This window comes from Dermacentor albipictus, chromosome 4 (assembly GCF_038994185.2).
Source record: "Dermacentor albipictus isolate Rhodes 1998 colony chromosome 4, USDA_Dalb.pri_finalv2, whole genome shotgun sequence".
Taxonomy (NCBI): domain Eukaryota; kingdom Metazoa; phylum Arthropoda; class Arachnida; order Ixodida; family Ixodidae; genus Dermacentor; species Dermacentor albipictus.
In genome coordinates, this window is record NC_091824.1 from 72,592,248 (window position 1) to 72,617,775 (window position 25,528).

General features: G+C 45.2%; 1 protein-coding gene across 8 annotated transcripts in view; it reads right to left on the reverse strand.

Moving 5' to 3' along the window:
• Nucleotides 1–25,528, reverse strand: part of LOC139059131 (probable maltase-glucoamylase 2) — a 113,636-nt gene that overhangs the window by 11,297 nt on the left and 76,811 nt on the right. For 6 of the 8 annotated variants that reach the window (XM_070537079.1, XM_070537078.1, XM_070537082.1 and 3 more), the window contains 4 exons: nt 13,259–13,426; nt 6,850–6,993; nt 3,891–4,053; nt 2,778–3,319 (listed from right to left, as the gene is read on the reverse strand). In XM_070537079.1, the coding sequence (XP_070393180.1) occupies nt 3,147–3,319; nt 3,891–4,053; nt 6,850–6,993; nt 13,259–13,426 (648 nt within the window). In that variant the 3' untranslated portion in view covers nt 2,778–3,146. Of the gene's footprint in view, nt 1–2,777; nt 3,320–3,890; nt 4,054–6,849; nt 6,994–9,711; nt 9,894–13,258; nt 13,427–25,528 lie in introns of those variants that run through there. The other 2 variants (XM_070537083.1, XM_070537081.1) reach the window with 2 other exon arrangements.

Consider the following 25,528-nt stretch of genomic DNA (forward strand, 5'->3'; position numbering starts at 1 on the left):
ATACGTCAAAGATCGATTACGAAACACGGTATCATCAAGTATGACGACGTGCCCCACATACGGCAACATCCTTATTGTGTCTCCCCGACCGAGCGAAATGCGACACAAACGCAGATGAAGAAAATGCTTCAAGACGGCGTAATACAGCCTTCATGCAGTCCCTGGTGATCGCCAGTCGTTCCTGTTAAAAATAAAAATGGCACGCTTCAGTTTTGTGTTGACTACCGGGAGCTAAACAACGTCACATAGAAAGACGTGTACCCGTTGCCTCGTGTCGACGGTTCTGGCTGAGGCGCGCGAAGTATTTCTCCTCTATCGATCTGAAAAGTGGCTACTGGCAAATTTAAGTAGATGAATGGGACCGTGAGCAAATGCTTTCGTGACTCCGGACGGGGTCTACGAATTTAGAGTACTCCCTCTCTGCCTCTGTGCTGCTCCAGCCACATTCAGTGAATGATGGAATCCGTTCTCGCTGACCTCAAATGGAAAAAGCTGCCTCGTCTATCTCGATGATGTCGTTGCCTTTTTGGAAACTTTTGTGAGCACCTTCGACGCCTTCAGAATGTACTCGAAGCCATTCGATTGGCTGACCTTACCCTCAAGCCAGAGAAATTCCATTTCGGTTACGAGGAAATGGTGTTCCTTGGTCACGTCGTGAGCGCGGCAGGTGTTCGGCGCGATCCCGAGAAGACTGCTGCCGTAGCTGCTTTTCCCACTCCAACCAACAAGAAAAGTTTTTTTGGCCTTACATGCATAGTATTGACGCTTCATTGAAAAATTTCCGAATACTGCACAGCCACTAATTCACCTTACGCGGGACGACACGTCATTCCTATGGACTGATGAAGAACAGAAAGCCTTTGCGGAGCTACAACTTCGATTGTCTTCTTTGTGCTCGGTCATTTTGGATGGGGATGCTGACACAGAAGTGCGCACTGACGCCAGCAATATCGGTCCCGGAGCTATCCTAATGCAACGGCAAGACCGGACTAAACGAGTTATCACGTACGTGAGCCGCACTCTATCACGCGCAGAGTTCAATTATTCCACCACTGAGAAGGAGTTCTTCGCGGTTATTTGGGCTACCACAAAGTTTAGGCCCTATCTGTACGGGCGGCCATTTAAACTTGTGACCAATCATCACGCGATGTACTGGTTGGCCAACCTCCGAGACACTTCTGGACGATTGGCACGTTGGAGTCTGCGAATCCAGGAATTTAACATCACCATTGTATACAAGTCAGGCAGAAAACATGAAGATACTGACACGCTATAACGAGCACCTGTTGAATATCAGAATCCTGATGAGGAAGACGACAGTGCCTTCGTGGGAGGCTTCAGCGGGCCTGATCTGCTCGCTAAACAGCGCTGAGACGCTGAGTTAAGACCCATCATCCATCACTGAGAAGGCGGCACCGCGTCCATTCCTCGCTCTATTTCGCCACGGTTGTCGTCATTTTGCCTACGAGAGGGCATATTATACAAAAGACACACAGGTGCCGGCGACAAACCACATCTTCTATAGTAGTACATCAAGCCCTTCGCGACGACATCCTATTAGCCTACCACGACGAACCGACATTTGGTCACTTGGGCTGCACAAGTACTCTAGACAGCGTACGGCAACTGTACTTCTGGCCTAGACTGACTGCTTGCGTCAAACGCTACGTGAAAGGATGCCGTGAAGGCCAGCGCCACAAGTCACCACCCTTCAAGCTTTCAGGCCCTCTCCAACCCATCGATCCTCCGCGTATGCCGTTTGATCAAGTTGGAATGGGGACCATTTCCCTTTTCTTTCTTGGGAAACAAGTGGGTCATTGTCGCTACTGATTACTTGATGCGTTACGCTGAGACGAAGGCACTACCACGCGGGAACAGCATCTGAAGTAGCCCAGTTTTTTATGCTTGAAAATTTGCTTCGGCATGGCGCACCATCATCCATCATCATTGACCGTGGGACGGCATTTACCGCAAAGCTTCTGGACGACATCTTCAAGTTCAGTTACACGAATCATCTAAAGGCCGCTGCATACCAGTGTCATACTAATGGCTTGACAGAAAGACTAAATAAAACATTGACAGACATAATCGCTATGTACACAGTCGTCCTTTATGAAAGGGAACACGTGAGCGCGTGGCCTGCGCTCTGCAGCGGCTGCCCACAGCGCCATCAGCCGACAGCTAAAGAAAGCACGTCCGCTTTTGGCGTCATCTATTGGCAAACAAAATGACCAGTCATGGCCGGTGGACAAGCGCTGCTAGACTATGCTCCCTCACCGCTCGCGAAACGGGCGATGCCTGCAGCGCGTCGTCTGCTGGTAACAAATCGAGCGTCCTGCACGAGCATGATCAAAACGTAGAAGCTCTGTCTCTCGCCTTACGCCTATTGCGCTTCGCCTAAACTAGAGCTATATAGGTAAGGGCGATGCACTCAGCGGAAGGTTTGGTTGTGGTTTGCTTTTTCGAAAGTGTATCACTGAACGTCGCGGAAATTTTCCTTCGAGGCAGATTCCCACTTACCCGGAAAGTACTTGCCTGTCGGCAGAGAAAGTTTTCTGTCGTTTAGTATATCTGCACTTGATGCTATAACGCCATGCACAATCAAAGCACCCTGACCGTGATGATAGCGAAGGAATACTGCTACGTAAGAAACTTGAAGCAAAAAAAAATGTTAGAAAGGTTTGTAAATATTTTAATGAATCTTGTAGCTGTAATGTAAAAGACGCGAGCGCAAAATGCAAAAACAGATATCAATACATTTATTGACATAAAAGATATACGTATATTTTTCTTTTGTATTGAGCACCAAAACAAAACAAAAATCTGAAATATGTTGTGTCGACGCACTTCTCCATATCTCGTGCCGTCCCCATTTGCTGCGACGACAGCTGCCATTCTTCAGGGTAGCGAGTTATACAAGGCGGCCGTTAGTGATCTGTTGCTTCTCAGTCGCTTCCACTCGTTGGCCGATAGTCCGTGCAGACCGAGCCGCCAGCGCAGTTTTCAAAAGGCGTTGCACGTTCTCAATAATGTTAAGGTCTGGAGACTGGGGCGGCCACCTTAGAGGGCCGATTCCATGATCCTCGAAAAAGTTTGTCACCCTTCCGGATGTGTGGATGGGCGACTTGTTTTGCTGGAAGATGTAATCACCTTCCGGGAAGGGCCCATTCAGCATGCAGGGCACCATCACGTCGTCCTGGATTGAGCAGTAGGTGGCAAACGTGAATCTGTCCTCTATGCGGGCTGGTCGACCAAGCCCCACACGCACACTGCTGAACGCCCACTTGCAGCCACTCACTGGAGGTATCCTGGTCTGTAACTGCAGAAAAGTATCATTAGATTATGCATTGACACGAAACCAACAGTCACTCAACTTATCTCGAATACCCTTCCTTTACGCCAAACGTGGGGTATTCCGCTGTGCTACATGGCGCGCGCATTTATCGCCGGCTGTTCATGTATACGTTTCGTACTGTTTTAGGTTTTTATTCACTTTCGTATTTATTTCAAGTTAGTTTGCTGTTTTCTATTTTCTTATATCGAAACAGCAATTGGGCTGGTGGTGTGCCTCTGTTTGTGGCAGTTGCCAGCCTACTGCCTCTTCTTCCGTGTCTATACTTTCAGCACGTGCTAAAGTGTCTTTAAATGCGAACTAATACTGATGAGGGTAATCATATTAATAATATTAGAGAACACAGCTACAATTTAATGCTGGTGAACGTAATCTAACACCGTGCCTTGAATATCAAGTTCTCTCTGGCGTCTACGCCAGAGAGAACTTGATAGCCTACAATATCACTGAATGCATAAAGAAGGGTAACCGCCCGGTAGAGTTTATTCAGCACTTCTTACAGTGATATAATTACCGTTAAGGATAAAGCGTCACCTACCGGCGGTTTTCTGAGCGCCACACTCCGTCCCTGGTCCCACCGGGTCGTGAATGAACCTTCGTCGGTGAATACAACACTTTCCCAGTCGGACGTAATCCAATCTGCGTGATCCTTCCCAAACTGCAGGCGTTTGGCTTTGTTGGTGCCTCGAAGCAGTGGATTCCTGCAAGCAATCCTCTTTTTGAGACCAGCTTCGTCGAGGCGGCGCGTCGCAGTCGTCTCGCACGCCCTAATGCCAAGTTCCTTCAGTACTTCAGGGACTGTTGTCTGCGACTTCAGTGCTACTGCAGCCACAATCACACGGTCTTCGTATTCAGTTGTTGCCCGAGGTCAGTGCCTGTGCTGAGCGTCCTTCTTGCGGTGTTCCGTCTTGAAGGCCTGAACGATCCTGTTTGCTGCTTTTAGTGGCCTCCTTGTAGTTGATGCAATGAACTGCCTCATGGCCCACAAAAATAAGGAATTAAACTACTCATGCCCCTATGACTTTTTATCAAGCCAGTACGCAAGGCGTTCAGCACCCTACCTTTCCCTCTCGTAATATTTTGGAGCCCATATTTACACGTATGAACTAGTACATTATCACTGCTATCTTTACCCCGGTATTCTTCAATGGTCATAGACTCGAACTTGGTCCACCGACCGAACTGATCATAGCGCTGCCACTCGGTTGAAAACCATGCAGGGGTTTTGAAGGACTGCTGCCGATTATCGCACACACAGTGACCATTTAGCCGAGGGGAATCGCTACCGTCGTCTTTTTTAACTGCACGCACGGATTCGCGCACACGGAAACGCTCGAATTCGGGGGTTAGTGCCATGCAAGGTTGGATTGAAATTTATCCTCGAGCGAGTCTAAGCTGGTATTTCTACTTTCATTCCCGACACAGGGACAATACAACTGAAGCTAAGCATATTTCCATGAAAATTCACACATTTATTCGCTGGAGGACTCTAATGCTGCATACTGCGTTATAGTACAGTTATAATTATATAGTTATAGTTATAGTTATAACTGAATGATAGAGGGTATCATTCAGTTATAGATAAATAACAACCAAACCTTCCGCTGAGTGCATCGCCCTCACCTATATAGCTCTAGTTTAGGCGAAGCGCAAAAGGCGTAAGGCGAGAGACAGAGCTTCTACGTTTTGTTCGTGCTCGTGCACGACGCTCGATTTGTTACCAGCAGACGACGCGCTGCAGGCCTCGCCCGTTGCGCGAGCGGCGAGGGAGCATAATCTAGCAGCGCTTGTCCACCGGCCATGACTGGTTATTTTGTTTGCCAATAGATGACGCCAAAAGCGGACGTGCTTTCTTTAGCTGTCGGCTGATGGCGCTGTGGGCAGCCGCCGCAGAGCGCAGGCCACGCGCTCGCGTGTTCCCTTTCATAAAGGACGACAGTGTACGTGGAAGTGCAGCACAAAACGTGGGACGAAATTCTGCTGTGCGTAACGTTTGCGTACAACACTGCCACGCAGGAAACTATACTGTTCATGTCCTTTCGCTTCGTTTAAGCTCGAGATGTCCAAACTATGCTAGACGCCATGATTATGCATGAAGACGCCGACCAGCTCGACCACTTAGCTCCTGACATCGATGAGTACATTCAGCGCGCCGAGGAGGCACGTCAACTAGCCCATGTGCACATAAGACAGCCGCAGTGTACAGGTGCAATAAGGCACAATCTCCACCATCAACAAGTTACCCACGAGCCTGGTGATTAAATTTGCGTTTGCATACACATAAGATGGTGAGGCCTCCGCGAGAAACTTCTGAGGAAGTACTTCGGTCTGCGCACAGTAATAAGGCTTGTAAGCGACATGAACTATGAAGTGATTCCAGACGGAGACCTGCTATCGCCCAAGCGCTGTTTACCGCATGCACAGACTATACATGTCGTCCGCCTCCAGCCTTATTTTACACGGTGATGTTAAGTCTACAGGTGAAACTAACTTTTTTTTTGCTGTCGTCGCGTCGTCCTCCAAAGAACTGCAAAGCTGTTTTTTTTTTGTTGCCGACCACAGAACACATTTTTTTACTGGCGTACATTTCTGTGTGTGTGCCAGCGCGTGTCCTTCTTTGTGTTAGCTAATTTGTGTACTTTCTGTGGAAGTTTTGTGCTTGTGCATTGAGTCGATACTTCATTGGGAAGGGGAATAAAGCCACCTGGTATTTTGAGCCAGCAAACGGTCGGCATCACGCGCCCAGCAGGAACGGCGAAGAAGACGACGAAGTGAAAGATCGCCTGCCAACCGGAGAACCATCCCTTCGAGTCTGGCTACTACTATTGCTGCGTACTCTTGCCTTAGCTCGTGACAATACGAATGGTGTAGGTTGTTGTGCTCTACAACTAAGTGATGTTAACACCGCCTCGTTCATCGTTCCTGGTATCGCAAAACTGTGGTACAATCAGCACATTGCGGCAAAAGGTCACTGAGGCGCTGGATTCACGCCCAGAATGATGGCAAGTGCACTTCATGGTGTGCTTGAAGGGTTCATCGGCCACTAAAATCAAATTATTGTGGCGAACATGAGGCGCCACGATCACAAACCGTGCACTCGACATGTGCAGTCGCTGATGTTATCATAACGCAACATCAGCGCTACAGTGCCACATTCTTCTTCTTTGCATAGTCACAAGACTGCTTACCGGCGTAAACAACTGGGCTAATTCTTACAACCAACAGTGCATAGAGAATACACGCATTAGGTACACGCATCTTTGTGTGAAGCTCGTACTGGCTAGCAGAATACGCAAGGAGCCGTCGCCACTATACGTAGTTAGCTTTGTTCCCTCCAGGCGGCGACTCCGCTCGATATCGCTGCTAATACCAAGCTTCTCATCAAAGTAAAAGTGGCTTCCTTGCTAACTCAGGAGGGCAATGTATCCCCTAGAAATTTATCGGCATACCTGCTGTTTCCATTCTGGTGTATCTTTAGGTAAATTAAGAACACCCACCTTGTGTCGTATTGTGGCACGCGTTTCCAAAGATATCACTGCACCAGTTGTGTCACTGCTCTCGGCGAATGCGCATTTGTCACCACCGATGTAGTGTATCGAAGCACCAGTAGGGTCCTTCCTGTACAGATGATGCCAGCATGTCTGGAAATGGAGTGCGCCGGAACTTTAATGCGGGGCAATAATTTGCTAAACAGTCAGGAGCCCACCCGCCGTGGTTGCTCAGTGGCTGGGTATTAGGCTCCTGAACACGAGGTTGCGAGATGAAACCCTGGCCACGGCGGCTGGATTCCGGCGGCCGCATTTCGGCAACACCCGTGTATTTAGAATTAGGTGCACATAAAAAACCCCAGGCGGTCGAAATTTCCTGGAGTCCTCCACTACGGCGTGCCTTGTAATCAGAAAGTGGTTTTGGCACGTAAAACCCCATAAATTTGTTAAAGTTCGAAACGCAGATGCCGCATGCCACATGTCATTGTTTTATTTATTGCGCTTTTGTAAAATTGCATTTTACATACATGCAGCTTGGACGCAAGTGTTCAGAGAACATGCTACAATATCTTTTAGCGCGCTCACGTCTGAGTGTGATCCAAAGATCCTATGACGGACACATTAAAGGCCGAATTACACTTAATTCGCATGGTATTACCCATGCCTTCCACACACGCGAGGACGTGCGGAAACTGCGGATGTTGCAGGCAAGTGCACACATTTTGTTTGCACTGCTCGTGTGCACACAGAGTAAACCGAAACCTGTGGGTATTGGGGCGACGTATGAAATTTCCTTCACATCCGCTCACGTACGGAAAATCTTGTGGTATAAGTGGAGTTGCTCATAAAGCACCGGCAATACATGCTGCCATGTTGATTCTACCTGTATACTACAAACTACAAGATTGTAGATTTAATAAGTGCGAATGAACGTTGAAGTTACAATAAACTCCGTCAATTTCTTCAATTTTGATTAAAACACGTTGGCAAGCCAGTTGGTTAGAACCCATGGTAGAGTCCATGTTGTTCAAACAGGCAGATGCATCAATGAGAGATTAAAAGAGCATCCATATAACGTGACATGGTAATCTCTGGTCATTTGGGTATTCACTGCCAATATTGTTTCTGCAAGCCCATGTTTGAAAGCACTTCCATTCTGTACAAGGCTCATAGCCGGATGACGAGGGAGATTGTGGAGGCCTACAGATTGCAAACTTAGAGCAAAAGTGCGTAAGCAAGCGTTCGGTGTCGCTATCTGAAAATGAGGTACGATTCCTCGGTTTATCTTTGTGACTATTGCAGTACATGTTATCCCCATGTCTTGCACAGGTGTACGGTTCATCGAAATGCACCACTGAATGTTCTTTCCTGCTGTTACGCTTATTTCCTCTCGCACGGAATATATTTATAGATGCATAGCAAAATAAAATATATAGTTGAAAGTGAAGCGCTGTGTCTGTGTATATGCTGCTTTCTACGTCCTCGTTCAGTCACGCTTATACACTCTATCATTTTTGACGCGTGATGCAAAAAAAGTGCCTTACCTCACGTGCAGGCTGAGTAACACTTATTCAAGGGCACCAAACGTTTTATGCTTATGTCATCGACCAGAGAGGTAACTTTGAACTACTCAACGCCAGGCAAGAATGGCTCATAAAATGACAATGTATTAAGGGACAAGTTTAGAACATCGGCAGTTTTGTGAATATTAAAACGCTTTACAAGTAAATACATCTTGTTTTTGGAAGAACAACAAAGCATGATTTACAAAAGGTTTCGTAATGCAGCATAAGCTTTTAAATATAATTGCATAACTGTAAATAAGCACGTTTTTGAACACATTCGAAACTCTGCGGACAGTATCTGTATTGTACCTAGCGAGAAATTTGCGGACTTTGCCCATGCATAAAGTTGGTTTTAATGGTTGCAATAGAACTTTGACAAGTTAATAAATGCCATTTTTATTTCAACGGAGGTATTGAGAGTTGTCTGTAAAAACACTGATCTCTCGTCATATCAGCTTTCCAGTTAGGACACTGAGGGAGGCTCAGTGCTTTCGCGTACTCACAATAATTAAGTGACTAGTGACATAGTTTCGCCCGTCATGTCTAGCGTTAAATGAATGTTCATACACTCTTACCATTCGAAAATATAATCGCAAGCGTTAGGTTGTCCAAAACATTTTACTACAGTACTTCTGTTTATGAACTAGGTTTGGCTTCTTTGTCCAAGAACTTGATGCATCAGGACGTTATCATACATTCTATCACTCAGATCACCATGGCTTCCACGCGCAAACTCCGTCAGAAGAAACATCCGCATTTCTTTTTTTCTTTTTTGATGAACGTAATTATAAATAGCATTGTTGCCCCAGTATGTAAACAAATTTTCCTTTTGTCACAATATTTATTACGCCAAATCTGGTACGTCAAGTTTAACTTCAGCCCCGATTTAAAAATTCCGGCGTGAGCAATCAACGACGATTGTCAAAAACAGCGATAGCTTGTATTGCACGTTCTATATAAACCACATAAAGAGCAAATCAAGAACAAGCGCGCGACACGTCCATAGAGGGAAGCGGTTTCACAGAGACATGAGAAATATTCATCAAGGATTGCAATACGCTCGTGTGGCACGCCACAAACGGAGGGAATTGTGGCGCGACTGCGCCGCATATCGCTACATCGCGAGAGGCAGCGCGTGGGCAATGCGCGGGCGCAATTTATAACAGCCGGCGCAGACAGACCTACGCTCATGCAGCGCTTTGTTTCCATACAGATGATTGCTACTCTGTCTACATGTGAGAGCCATCGCCGCCGCAAATCGCATCTTGCGCGGCACTACGCTTTTCTTATCGCGTTTTTGCCATACCCTCCTCCTCCAATTTTCTCCTCCCGCTCTCTTCGCTATCACCGTCTTTCATCTGCGCTCCACGTTCGAGCTATCATCCTTTTGCTGTGTTCCTTCGGTAAGTTACGCCGACACCGAGGGTCAACTCCGACGCTTAGCTGGGGCCGCAGATCACTGTGTAGCACGTGCCTCTCCGGTTCGTGCTGTAATAGAGAGTTTTCGCTTTGAGAGATGCGCGGTACGCCACCGTGATACGTCACACGTTAGGCTCGCTCATACGCCTGCCTTATGTATGTACAGCAACGCCGATCAAAACAGGACGTGAAGCTTGGAACGAAAAGCATACCAAAACCTATTGCCGGAGATAGCAGGTAGTCGCGCTTGATTGAAAGGCGACGAGGTCTATGGGGCACAAACAATAAAACCAGAAAGCCTACGGTAAAAAAGAAGTTTGAAAGCGTTATTTAGAATACTGTCATACTGGCAAATATACCGTCTCAAATATTTTTGCAACGCTACAACAACACTTCGGTGCATGTTAAAGAGACCCAGGTGGTCCAAATTTCCGGAGTCCTCCACAACGGCGTGCGTCATAATCAGAAAATGGTTTTGGCATGTAAAACCCCACATATTAATTTTTAACTACAATAATAAATATTTCTTTTTATTTTACAGTGTTTTAGTTTATTCTTGGAGACCCCTACCAGCCAGTCATTTGGCATAAGAGAGATTTGACGTAATTGCGCAAGTTAGCTATTGTGCGGAATGGCGCTGCTCACTTGAACGCGGCGATATCGTCCGTTTTCTTTTTTCTTTGTGTCTTTGTTGAAAGTGTGGCGCGGGCTGCACTTCAAATTTTGCGTGGTCCAGTGCACGGCATTCACTGGCGAAATGTGTGAGTGCAGGCTCTTTGTTATCGTGCAAGTTCACGCTGTGGCATCTGACGCGCTGTGCCTCATGGTGACAATGAATTCGGGACGTACCTGCTAAGAAATGTCGTGCTATGTTCGATCACTCTCTGTAACACAGGCTTTGAGTGTCCGACATGTAGGAGATTTAGTAGGACTGTTGTTTTCGAAACGATAATGTGCGGAAATGTTTTGTCTGATAACTGTTGGACATGAATACATTGTGTCGCACGGAATTGCGAATGATTCTGTGAAAAGGAGTCGCATATGTTGCTGTACGTTGTGATTGTGTGCAGGCCATAATACTCATCCGTTGAAACATATGGTAATTGGGTCAGTTGTATTCGTTCCATTATTCTACACGAATAAAAGTGAAGTTGCTCTTGATATTTCTGTGGCACTCTCCTTTATTTTCATTCTATTTGCTCACCTTCGTAAGGAACCAACTGGTGTAATTGCTGTCAATAGAACCTAATTATGTTAACGTTAAGACATACATAACTCCTGTACTTTAATCATACGCTGGCTCTTCTAGCAGAGGCGCTTCGCAATTAGGCTCACCTAAGCCTCGAAAAAAATAAACTGCTGGCGTGCAACGGTCGAAATGCCGGGCGTTCAAGAAATTAAGACGACCGCACCAAGCAGCGTAAGTTCATGACGTCACTGCCATTTCCGGTGAGGAAGTCATTGTTTCTCTTCCTTTTCATTTTTTTGCTGTTGATCGCCTCACCGATACGCATATAGCGACAGCTGCAACGAGCCGCCATTTTCTTGATATGTGGACTGGAACTTTCGCTACCAGCTTACATATTGCTTGCCTACACCATGGCACTACGTCACGAAGACGCAGAGGTGCTGTCGCCGGGAGTGATTTTCCACGTTATAGACACTCCGCCAGCGAGCCGCCATGCCTACTTGAGGAACCGCTGCGTTTTGCGAGGGTGAGGGCGTTTTTGTTTTCGCGCCATATTCTTTTACAATAAAAGAAATGCAGTATTCGGACGTGTCTCGTTGTGCCGAACGATGCAAGAGGCTCATGTTTTCAGAGGTTTTCTTTTTTGTTTATTAAACCCGCCACAAGAAATGGGCCACTGGCGTAAAAAGCGAAACTTGGATTTCGATATCAGCTCATCTATTATGCGCCAGACATGTTGTAAAGGTTAGGCTTCTATGTTATTTTGCGTGACATTCATTGCTAGCCGACAAGGGTGCTTAGGATTGGTTATAACGTGTCATCAAATTTTCTTACCCCACTCTTGGAAAGCTTTATTAGGATCAGCCCTTAATGTAGGTCGAGGGAGCGGGTGCAGTTCAAAGAACGTTACTTAAACAGGGTAGCTAGTCTGGCACACAACATACGCACGCTGCGCAGTCACAACTGCGTTATAATGGCAATGTGGATGTCATAAGTGCGTCTAAACGTGGTAATGAATTTCCGTGCGTGAAATGATTGTGCAGAACTGCGCAGCTCTGAGGCTCAAGTTCCCCTTGAGTCCTCGGCAATACCAAGCTAACAGGCAGAACGAAGGATAAAAGAGCGAACACGGAGCACAGCGGGAGATTAACGATGGCGGGAGCGAAGAGATCGGCTGGCTTGGTTGGGATCGAGTCCACGACCTCAATCTCAGTAGCGCTATGTCATAATCACGAACCTACTGTGATGGCTAGTGGAGCTTCTTCAAAAAAAAATGGTACTTGCAGTTCATCTCAAATTTTGTTCCATCCACCATTACTAAAACATATATGCTGTTCATGGGCACTTAAATATGAAGAAATGAATCCTTCCCATGAATACCCTAACGCAATCTACAAGGTTCTAGTGTGCAGTTCATGCTGACGTAGTCTATGCGTTTCTGAGCGGTAAATTTCATGCTGAAAGTGGCGTCGTGAAGGCGGGATCACGGTGGCGTCTGTAATCACAACTCACAACAATATTTTACAACCAAGGTGTATAAGGCTAGCTGATTCGTCCGTCCGTCCGCCGGCTGGTCGCCTGTACGCTGAAAACACTTGCTGCGAAACCGCATGCGTATGCTTGAAAAAAAAAGAGAAAAAATGCACGCCATTAGCCAACACAACCTAGATAGCACAAGGCCTGTTTACTCCTATCCATGACCCCGCGCTACCTTACCCAAAATTTTTATTGACAAGGCTGGAGTGATGAAAGCGGTGACGTTAAAATCATTGTCTCTTACTCGGGAGCATCCCCATTTGATTCCATGGCAGTCGGACCACATAGCATGACGTCATGGCTCATAATGAAAATGCCTTATGCTATCTAGATGGTGTTGGATTAGCTATGGCAGTAGGCACGTCGTTACTCTCCATCGCAGCCGAACGCCATGCAGCAGCTTCTTTCCGACTCCGAAATTGGTAGGCCACGTGCTACACGTACTCCAGATGAGCAGGCAGCTTTCAATCAGCAGCGCCGCGAACAGAAACGCGCAACCCTGCACTTAGAGCAGTCTTCCTGCAATCTTGGTGCCGTTTTTACTAATCCACCTTAGCTTACTATTACTGCGAAGGACTGACCACACACGGAACAGCTAGGTGACAGCTAAGCATAGGTGTTGCGCTATGTCTGCGGAAGAGATCGCGTGAAGCGCATAACGGCTCGATAATATGCTGTAACATGAATCTTGTCTATTGCTGACACTCACCGTAGTAAACCAGAAAGCCTTGTGCGATGTGCAAGCAATTCGAGATAAGGTGGTTGCATGCAACTTCGAGAAATCGGCTTCGTTGAATAAGTCGAAGCGCAAGCTTAGTGCCAGGCTGAAGTTGACGTTCGGATTGGGAACCTGCAGTATGGCGCTCACTGCGTCAAACTGAAAAGGGAAAGCAACGAAACGAAGGCCACTCAATCAAGGCACAATCACATTAAAAGGAACAACATGCGCAAGCGCGGAGCTGTGTAGTAGACGTTGGACATACCAAACCGTAAATAGGTCGGGAATCTTATTATCGTTAACTGCCGAATCTTAAAATATAACTGCTGATTTTGCAGGCCTTCTGTCGATATCAGAACCTGAAATTGTTATCGCCACCCAATCAGTGCTAGACTCTGACATTGCACATTTTGAGGTTTTTCCATCGGACTATGTCGCATAGAGAACGGACCGAAATGTGCGCCTATAGTGGTGTTTATTCTAGCTGCAATTGAAAGCGCCCCATCGCATCTATCTGGTGATACATGAGAATCTGTATCGTGCCGGCAATGTTTTTCAAGCGGAAACGTCCTTATTAACAGTTCCTCCTATAGACTACGCAATTTCAACATTGTTGGATCAGCCTTCTAAGGTCACTCTTCGCCCGGTTGTCTGAAACGATAATTCTTGGCGGGAATTTTAATATGCGAGATGTTTAATGGCAAGATCTGTGACCTGTGGATAATAATTGGTGAACTTTCAGTCTGCGTTTTGCGAGCTAATAATCACCTATGTTCTTTTCCAGCTTGCTGATTTTCCTACGCATTTTGGATGTGCAGACGGAAATGTGTTGCACTTTGTTTTTATAACCGGAGAGATATCATAGACTTCAATGCACCAGCACCACGGATTAGTGATTATAATGCAATTGCACTCATTATCAGTTGCAGAGAAATGGGACTTACCGAAATGCGTCCGTGAAAACTACTTTCTTCATGAAAGTGGTAATGAGGAGGACACAACCTCTAATGAGTGATATAGTTCATTACCTATATTTCCCCATTACAGTTACTTTAGTAGGGTCGGCAATCTATGAATAATATTCAGAGATAAACTGTTTTCATTGACATCATATTTTGCTCCGTTTACAGTTGTGAAGATAAGCGCCTAAGTTCGGGGAAGATAAACCTTGCAATAATGAAAATTACCTTCATCAATTCCGATAACATCTTCAGTTTGCAAAATATACTGCAATACAAAAAGAAACACTAGCTTGTACAAAAAGCTAACAAGTATCAGCCGTAAACTTAAAAGCGAATTGAAGGTTCCGAAGAATCCATATCTATCAGCCTTTGCAGATAAACTCAAAACAAATCCCAAACAGATCTGACGGTAGATCAAGGACAACAAAAGGGATGACACTGGCATCCCCGCCATCGCAATGATAGTTAACGTAACGAAAGATGAGAAAAGGAAAGTAGAAGTCTTCAACGAGTATTTTCATTCATTTCGTACATAGCCTTGTAGCATTGCAAAATTGGAGACACCGACACAGTTATCTAAAATGTAAAACATTGCCGTGAGTGAGGTAGGAGCGGCGGCTTCGTTGTATAATCTAAACCATCATATATCTCATGGACCCGATGGTATTTCCCATCATATTGTCACGTACGAGTTTGTGCCGCTGTGGACAAAAGGACGTTGTGAGGTGAAGAGGGGGTTGAAGTCTTTCGCCGATCGGTAAATAACGTTACCCTGACTACTGAGCTACAACCTCGTAACTGTATATTTTGGAAATACATATATATTCTCTCCCCGTAAAAATATTTTCAAACACTGCTCATGACAGACCGTAAGAAAGATGCCTATTAACATTATTTAGAACTCTTCCCGACTTTCTATTTACTTTACTGACAGTCTTTTAGTTTTACATTCTAGTAACATTTCTTTATAGAACGTCAAAATACTTCTTTCTTACCTTTGTATAAAGAATATTTTCCATACACCGTTAAAACTCTGCCTTCTTACTTTTGTGTAAAGCATATTTTAATTACGTCGTTAAAAGACTTCCTTCTTACTTTTGTGTAAAGAAACTTTCTTCCTACACCTTTAAAAGATATATTACTTTTGCACAAAGAATATTGTGAATACACTGTTAACATGTCTTATTCTAACTTTTCTTCAACTAACATATTTATTGCTTCGTCAAAAGGCTTCTGACTTTCGTGAATATATCTTTTACTATACACCATCAAAATATTTTTGCTGAAACATAGATAGAATGGGAAATAACTTGAGCGTTTCTGATAAATTTTGCTGGCACAAAATATTGTCGAAATATGATATAGTCATTAATCAAGCCCTTTATTTTAAATCACAGTTCCAGTCCTTGTCGCGGATGGATTGTTGCCGAACTGCTACTAAATTGTTTAAATAAATATGTTTCTAAACTGTTAGAACTATTCTTCCTAAAGGTTCTACTGGACTAAGTAAGCCTGCGGTGATGTCAGCACATTTAGAGAAAATTAGCATGTGCTGCACCAACCCACCTCTGTGATAATAGCGTAGTGCCTGGCAGGTCGCGCACCTCTTACGCAGCTTTATTCCGGCGTTAAAGCTGTTTAATTAAAGGCAGATTTACGCGCGAGCCACACCACCAGCTTGCCACACGCGTGCGGTCATGCGGAAAACTGCACCTAGCATGGTGTGCTAGTTTCGGCGTAAAGGGGGGCTTTAGTCCGGCAGTAGTCAAGGCAAAGCGGATGCATGGAAATAATGTCACACGCCTCTCTCGCGCATGTGCATAACTTTGGCATTGGTCCGATTCGAGGCAAAGAAGGAGACCACGGCCATCGATATCAGTTCCTTTGCGAGGCCGGCGTGGTACCGCCGTAGCGATGTAGGTGTTTGGTCGTGTATCGTAGCAGCAATCTAGCCATTGTTGCTGCTCTTTATGGTCAGGCCGTGTTGTGGCTGATTTATCGGTACAAGCCAACCAACAGCGTGCTTGCGAAGCCCACGGCGTTTTCTACGTTCAGTGATGTGAACGTTTCTGCATCTTCACTGCCAGCTGTGATGCAGTGCCTTGTGAACTGATTGTGATTTATTGTTGGCACAGCCCGCGTTTTAAACTGCACACTGCTTCAGTACCGAAGAGTTGTTCTTCGAGGTAGCACTGCGCCGAAGTTCTGTCTGTCTCCAAATTATAACAAAAGGTTTGTGCTTTTCCATCATTTTTCATAAATATCATATGTTTGATGTAACTGTCTTATGCCGCATTTTGGCAGGCTGTTACAAGCGTGAACTGTACTGACCTGAAATATTTTAAAAATGATTTTCTTACACCCTCGAACTGCGCCGGGTCATGCTGTTCGCTTGAAGTTGCTATAAACATGAAGTGTACAAACACTACGTTTTGACAGAGGTCATGACTAAAATGTGCGGTAAATAATGTTTGATCATGAGCTCATTCTTCACTACTTCCTGCTCAGGCTGTTCAAAACACGAGAGGCCGTGAAATATTTAGCTTATAGTTTCACGCATGCGAACTTAAATCAATATGACTTTGCTATTATCTTTTTTGTTTTACTTACTTAAAGCACACATCTGAGATGCACAGCTGACTGGTACTCACTCCATTTTTGTTCATGACAAAAAGCCCAGAATCGTACATCGACACGCTAACAAAAAAAAAACACATCCATTATAGCTAAGGCGCAGCTGCAACTAACGCCCAGAATGCTAAAGCAGCTTCTCATAACTTTATTCTCATTTCTGCTGTTGTCAAGTTTGACTGATTTAATGTAATAAACTTCTGATGCAATGATCGCAGCGTTTGCAATTTGTCGCACCTTTATTAACAGTAGCACCTTTCGCACATGGTGTCTTCAGCTGCACAGCACGTTAAGAGCTTATATTATATCAATACTCCAGTAACGTCTCATAAATATCCGTAAGACGGCTGGCGTTAATGGCGACCAAGAATTCAATAGACTAGTTGTGGTTCTGGGCAATATAGGGTAGTATACTGGCTGATTTAAAGCTATAAATTTGAAGGTAAGGTTATCATAAATTATTAAGCAGCGTTCAACACGTGTTCATTCATACACTGTGACTGATTGTGGACATTGGTGCTAGAATATCTAAAGGCAAATGTTGGTAGGAGATATGAAATAATTGACAAAGTAATAGTAAAGCCTGAATGAATGCTTGTGGAGTGCTGGTAGGATGTTGAGAAAATCTACAAACATGCTTCTGTTGAATGTAGGTGGTGAATTGGTGGCCAAGGGCTACTAGGGCGTCTAAAAAAGCACCAGCGAATTGTTAATAGGATGATTATAGACAACGTGCGAACGTGCTTCAATTTAATGAACGTTAATAGGACGTCTAAAAAACTGTTTCTAGACTGTTAGTAGGAAGTTGACAGACAGCCTATGATAATACTTTAATTTATTCAACAATAATGAGGGCAAAAGAAAAGTATTTCTAAACATTTAGCAGGAAGTTGACCGAGAGGATAGGAACATGATTCAAAATAATGCTTGTATTTTGATTCAAATTGCTGGTCAATTGTTTTTACGGCGTTACTGTGGAGTTGTTAGGAAGCCTCAAGACAACGATTTTTATTAACTGTCGGTAGGTTCTATTAGCAATAGCCTCAAGATGGTCTAAAGTGTATGAATAAATTTTTTATAAGGGTCGATACCGCCTGTCTTAGTAATATCATTTAACACATCACTGGAAATTCGAAAGCTGCCCGAATATTGGAAGACAGCCGACGTGACTTCGATATTTTATGAGGGTGATTGTACGCACTTATCAATTGCAAGCCAGTATCATTACTTCCGTTTGCTGTAAAACGCTAGAACAAGTCTTTTACTCTAATCTGATGAAATGTTTTCAAGCAAATAACTTTTGTACCTCAACTCAGCGTGAGTTCCGCTCTGTTTTTTTGTGCTTAACACAACTAACCAAACTTACGCATGACATTGCAGTCATCTTTCACAATGGTGAATAAATTTAGGCACTTTTCGTAGATTTGCGGAAAAAATTTTATGGCAACCTGCACAATCTGCTTTGCCTAAAATTATCATTCCTAGGGATTCCAAAACATATCCTTAACTCAATAAAGAATTATTTACACCTGCACAAACAGTAAGTTGTTTTTAGTGGGTGGCATCACCTCCAATGCACAGGCTACCGCGAGTGCTTCAAGGCTCTGTACTGGGACCACATTTATCTCCAGTTCATATAAATTGCCTGGTCGTAGGCCTTAAATCAACCATTATACGTTATGCCAAAGACTGTGTCATGTATCACCCAGTGAAATGTCATGCCGATAAGTCTGTCGTCCAGGGAGACCTTGAAGAAGTGTCTGTCGGTGAAACCGGCGGCAGATGATTGAATAGCTGCTAGATGTTACCATGGGCACTTTGCAAAAAAAAAAAAATCCCCAGTTCCTATACCATTAATAATATTGCACTCAGTACCACTGAGCTTGTTAAATACCTAGGAATTAGGTTTTCAGAAATGCATGACTGGTTTAATCATAATAACCTAAGTACCGCTAAAGCTTACCGTTTCCTCCACTTTTTCTAACTAAATTTTAAGCATTCTCTGTCTCACAGAAAGCAACCTTCTATTTGACTAGCGTTAGGCCTATTCGAAAATATGCACGCCTACCTTTTCTGGGACCCGTATACTAAAAACTTCTCAGACAAAATCGATCGTGTCCAGAAGGATGCAGCGTGTTTCGTAACAGTAAAGTATAAATTTACTCTCAGAGGATTTGGAATACGGGAAAGATTGGGTTGATAAACTCTTCTTTCACGCAGGAGAATCGTAAGATTTGAATTCCTTTACAATATATACAAAAGTACAACTGGTATTGGCCAGACATTGTTGATTAAAGAGCTGCATTACGTTTCATCTACGATAAGCGACGCTAAAAAATATAGAGCTTATCAGTGACGTACCGACCTGTTTAAATACACATTTTACTCCCCAAGGCAAATAACGATTCAAATTACCTCCCTAATGAAGAGATGGCAGCATCTCGTATTCAAAATGCTATTGAGAGCCATAGTATATCAATTATCTTTTATTCATTTCTGAACATACACTACTGTGTGCGCTGATTTCCCATTTTAGTTGCTCTGGAAGTTATTTTACCCTTTGTAAGTTTCTCTTCCGCTATACTGTCAATTTCAGTACCTAATTGATGTTGCATTTCCTGACGTGTTCTTGCAATATTGAACATTTTTTTTTTCTTTGTGGACCCATCTATTTTAACCCCCTCGCAACAATGCCATACAGGTGACGTACCTGTACCGAATTAATTAATTAATGTAGCCTTCGTGACAGCAGTGGGGTAGCCCAATATATTACAGCGTACGGCACCGAGCGCTCGTCAACTCAAAAGCGATGCTCGAAGCACATGGTCATCGACGGTCGCAAGGGCGTTCCATGAGGATTCATTATTCGGTGCGATGAGAACGAATAGGGACATTTGTGGCGCATTTGAATTATTGTGGCGTTGTGCTTGCGAGGTGCGCTTTATCGTCGTTCAACATGTTCTGCCAAAACTAGCGAATTACGACCGCCTGATAATTGTTTACTTGGCTGTCTTCGTCATGCTGCGCCGGCCGAAGGATTTCGCGTCCTATGATATATGCGACCAACCGTTAACAACCAAAGCTTTCTTGGGCATGCAAAGCAGAATTCAGTCGTACGGCGATGACCCTGCTCTCACCGTTCGAGCAAAAAGTACGACAGAAACGATTCTCGAAACCAGTGCGAAGCACATCTTAAGGGGCCGCAGTGCCTATACGAACCCGGGTGCGGCTTTTCCACACGGAGAGTCGACATCTATGGCGCAAGTGCACAAGGCAGTGCTCTCATGCCGCTCACAACAACACGTGATTGAGAATTATTTTAGCCAACAAAAAGTTCTTTGTCAAGTTGTTGCTCAAATAAAGGAAATAAAGTTTGGAGAAATGATAAAGCACAGAAACTGTGTGTCTGCGTGTCCTGGCTTTACTTCGCACCATGGCAAGGAAGATGCACTTCTGTTTCGTATGCTTGTTCCCATGTGGCGCACTCGCGCGTACATACAGTGAAACAATGTTATTTTCTACAATGTTCAAGCGCGTGATCATGCTCTGTGATCCGCTTGTGTCTGCATCAGTGTTCGTGCAGTACTGACTTTTACCGCTAGTCAGGTGTTCTCATGCATAGCACGCAAAATCTTTGGCTGCGCGAAACAATACAAACGCCACCGCCCGCCCGCGAAACGGTTAGTCGGAGTGCGCCACTCAGCATCAAAGCAAGGAAAAAATAGAAGGCCAGGCCCGTAACTTGTGCATCACGGGATCCTCTAGCTCCAGTATGGGAGAACGCAGGGAAAGAATTTCGCTTCTGCAACCTAGATGGGGGCAAGTGCAGATAGTGTCTTTGTGAGCGGGGAGGCTCCCCTCCAAAATAATGTGTTCGCGGCAATAAAATATTTGTCTCGGCTCTGAAAGAACCACACTTGAAAATTCTTGTAGCATAACACTTCCTAGAGCAGACATAACAACCGCCAGCGTGTAATCAAAACTTGTTATGTGTCCTTGTCTGCCGCCCTTTAACACAAACAACGTTACTGTATTCCTGTTTTAGGGACGCTTGAGTTTGGCTGTTTGAATTCGTGAGGCAGTCACTCCGTTTCATTGCTTGGTTGGTTTGTTCAACGACGGTTGCTCTGACATCGGGTTCTATGCGCTGCGGCTCTCCAAGATATATGGGGTAAAACGAGAGCTCCTCCCTGCCCTCGCCGGAAACAGTGCTTTGGGGGGTGGTCTTGTATTCGCCTGCCGTAACGGGTCCAGGTAGGCGGTCACGTCCCGAATAAGCATCCTGCCTCAGGATAAGACAGCGCCGGATCGTAGGTGTAGGCTTCGGCCAAATATTCGGCCGTATGCACCTGCTGCGCCTCCTGCAAATTTTCAATTCACCACTGTACGGCCCCATCACGCACCTCGATGTCATAGAGGCGGCAGAGGGAGTTTCTGCTCAAACATTCGAGGCACAACTTCCCCACGAAGCTGCTATCGTAAATGGACCTTACTGCCCACATATTCTTTACATTGACGTAGATGTTCATGTTGTCCGTCACGCTTAACGGCAGCGAGCTCACCATCCCCTCCCTGTATGCCGGTATCGTGCGGATTCGCCAAACAATTCCAAATTCATCACCCTGCATGAGACGTTTCACTCCAGCCAACGAGCTTCCAGGCTAACATCAGGCACTCAGTGATCTCGTTGACGGGAGGCATGTACGTGGGCCTCACGTGGTACGAGAATCCGCAGCTTGGAGAGAGGCATGGGACTGGTCGTCCAATTGAGTGCTGCTTGGTCTTGACCAACTGTTCGACGGCCATCTGCTTGGCGTATCGCTGTTCCTCGGACGCACTTCCCTTCTCTTGTTCCTCACGCTGCCTGGAAAGACGCTGCTCCGCTGACACGCGTTGCCTCTCTTCCTACTCGCGTTCCATGGCGTTGGATTTGGGTATCGTGGTCTCGGAGTAGGGCGTAGCAATAAAGGTGTCACGATCCGCCTGGGTTCGTGAACAAGGGAGGGCTCGAGGCACCCTCCGTTAGACAGATGCTGCGTAGCGTGGTGTTGACGAACGATGAGTGACCACCGAGCAGCTGTGCTCGTCGGTGTTTATTGGGTGCGGTGCCCATTGTGGCCTACTCAGCATGGCAGGCCACTGAGCCTGGCGGGCGAAAGAAGATTATGCCTGAGGCGGCATCACATGCTAACCACAGGTTGTGCTTAACTTACACTAACGCTGCGTCCTGAAACGAGTTTCTGGCCTATGTAACTTGGGCATCACATACAGGCTAACCTGGAGGCTAACCTGGCCCATGCCGTCGTCCGAGCTTTCTTGACGGAAGCTGCTTCTTTTACTGGTGAGAATGCGGCTGGGAGGTTGGAGTTTTAAAACAGGAGTTTCATTTACGTGGAAGAAAAACTTATTTAAATACAAAAGCATATCCGTACTGCCCGAAGTACAGAGCACTTTACATTTTAACTCGCAGCGCGTAGCTACATCGGCCTCAGGAGCGTAAGCTACATGTCAGAGCACGCTACACAATTCTGGAAAAACACACAGCACACATAGAGGCTGTCTAAGAAATACCCTGCGTCTTTTCTACGTCACTCGCTAGGGAAACATGCCATGTCATCTTCGGCCAATCGGGAAGATCGAACTGTTCACATTATTCCGCCCATGATATCGCACCAGCCTGCAAGAATGTGAATTTGACGTTGCACCTGTGCTCTTACGTGTGGCGCGATCGTGATGTAATCGGGAGGAAGCAGTCAATGTCGTTGTCTTGGTCTGATGTTCGCGCCCTAACAGCAGTTAGCTATGTGAGGCCCTGATGGTCGTTAACCTTTTCAAGGAATGATCATTTGTAGGCACCTCCAACGGTTGTTTACCTCGTGTCTCGACCCGCTGTCGTTTAAACGCCACAGCATGAATGCTACACTTGTCAGCACTTACATGTTTTCCGGTTTTGTTTTCGGCTAATACGCCAAATGCCAAAATGACCGCGCGGGTCCCGCCAAGCCATCGCTCCGCCTCCTGCCTCACGAGCCTCGCCGCTTCAGTATGCACTGCGTATACCTCGGTCATTTCTGCAAAGTCTTTGCACTCTTACACTACTCTTCCATTTGATACTTTGAATGGTCCATTGTTTTTTCTGCAACTAGAGGCCTGCGAGTTACATAGCGCACCAAGCACAATCAGTTCATTTGAATTTCTGGCGCGAGCACGCGTACCGGCGAATTGAGCAATCCTCCGAGCCAACAACGGCAAGTGAGCGGGTGCGTGATGAATTTGCCCATGGTATAAATCTTTAAAGCACTATATTTATGGGCGCCGCAATATTTCCTCACGTGAACACGCCCGCCATTCAGCGCCCTCTCATCGGTGTTTGCTCGCTTGTAACAAAAGTGCAACGGCGGCAGCAGGCATGGCTCAAACGGCCGATATTTTTGCCACTGTGGGGAGCAGTTGTTAGTGGGTAGGCAATATAAGATTTCAGCCAAATATGCACAGGCAGTCTAAATATACAACTCGAAAATGCCCCTGAACAGTGGAGCCAGTTTCCTGCCCCTGTCGGTGACAGCGCCGCTGTCGAAAATTTCCCTTCACACAGACTGCGAAAAACAGTGCTTTCTTTAAATAATATATGATGCAGGCAAACGATTATAGATTGCGGGCACAAGCTTCATAAACGTTTGTTGCACAGAATGTGTAAAATAAAACGAACCAAGCATTAGCGCTTTATGCAATTTCGAATATGGAGGTACCCAGCGTGGCGATTGCGAGCAGCAACAAGATGAGCGCGTACATCATCATCATCATCATCATCATCATCATCATCATCATCATCATCATCATCATCATCATCATCATATTTTATGCCGACTGCAGAATGAAGGCCTCTCCTTGCGATCTCCAATTACCCCTGTCCTGCGCCAACTGATTCCAACTAGCACCCGCGAATTCTCTAATTTCATCGCACCACCTAATCTTCTGCCGTCCTCTATAGTTTTTCATTTTAAGAAAACTAGAAGAATATGGCATACGAGGTGTCGTTCACTCACTTTTGCAGTCGTATCTCTCCGATCGACAGCAGTGCGTCGTTATAGATGGTCTTACGTCATCATTTCGCCCATTACTGAGTGACGTACTTCAGGGAAGAATTTTGGGTCCCTTTTTATTTAATGTATATGTCAATGACTTACTTTCTATTGATAAATGTACAGATTATGTTTTATACGCAGACGACTCTAGCCTCTTCGTTTCTGCTGATAGCGAGCCAGACTTGTTTTTACACGCCAATAATGTTCTGTCCAATGTGTTTGAGTGGTCCTTATGTAACAGCCTACAAATCAATATAAAAAAAATCAAAGGCCGTTGTTTTTGCCGCAAAGAACAGATCTGTGTCATGCGTCGATATAAACATAGGTTCCCACTCGCTTGATGTAGTACAGGAACACAAAATTTTGGGTGTTGTATCTCGTCAAGCTGTATGTTTACAGCTTTCTTGCCAGGGTGGCCTTCAACACTGTACTTTGTACCTGTTGTAAGTAAACTTGACTTGACTTGAGTTTACTTCTCTTGGTACCGATTCTGCAACCGTAATGTTCCAACGCTTATCCAACCTGCGCATTACTTGATCTGCCGAGCACCATTTCTTTCTCTTAATGTCAATTCGAATATCGCCTATACCCGTTTGCTCTCTGCTACAAACAGCTCTCTGTATGTGTCTCAAGGTTATGCCTAGTATTCTTCGTTCCATCGCTCTTTGTGCGGTCCTCAACTTGTTCTCAAGCTTCTTCGTCAATCTCCAAGTCTCTTCACCATTTGTTAGCACCAGTAAAATGCACTGCTTATACACTTTCCTTTTCAATTATAACAGTAAGCTTCCATGAAGGAGCTTACAATGTCTGCAGTATGCCGTCCAGCCCATGTTTATTCTTGTATGAATATCCTTTTCATGATCAGGGTTCACCGTCATTATATGTCCCAGGTAAATGTACTCCTTCCCAGAGCCTAGAGGCTGACTGGCGATCCTGAACTCTTGTTCTCTTGCCCGGTTATTCATCATTATCTTTGTCTTCTGGATATTATTCTTTAATCCCACTCTTACGCACTCTCTTTTAAGGTGCTCACTCATTTGATAAACGAGAAGAAAGGGGGATAACCGAGAGGCCCGATTTTATTAGTCATATCATAAGAAGTCAACAAGCGCTGACACCAAGGACAACCATAGGGGGAAATTACTTGCGCTTAATAAATGAAATAAAGAAACGATAAATCAATGGAAATGAAAGTGGATGAAAAAACAACTTGCCGCAGGTGGGGAACGATCCAGCAACCTTCGCATTTTGCGTGCGATGCTCTACAAATTGAGGTACCACGGCGCCGTTTAATCGTTCACTTTATTGGGTATTTATGTTTTCTTGTAGAACTCGAGTGTTAGCCAGCGCCACCACTCACAGACCTTGGCGGCGGACGTGGAACATCCTTTCTGCCGCAGGCGTAACGAGAATGTGATCTTTTTGGGTGAAGGCAACTTGTCATTAAACCCACACAAGCTACCTGAAGGCATCAATGTTGCCAAATTCTATACCCTCGTTATGTAAGAAATGAGAAAAAAGGGAGTTAGCTGAGGGGCCCGCTTTTATTAGTCCCATCATAAGAAGCCAACAAACACTGACAC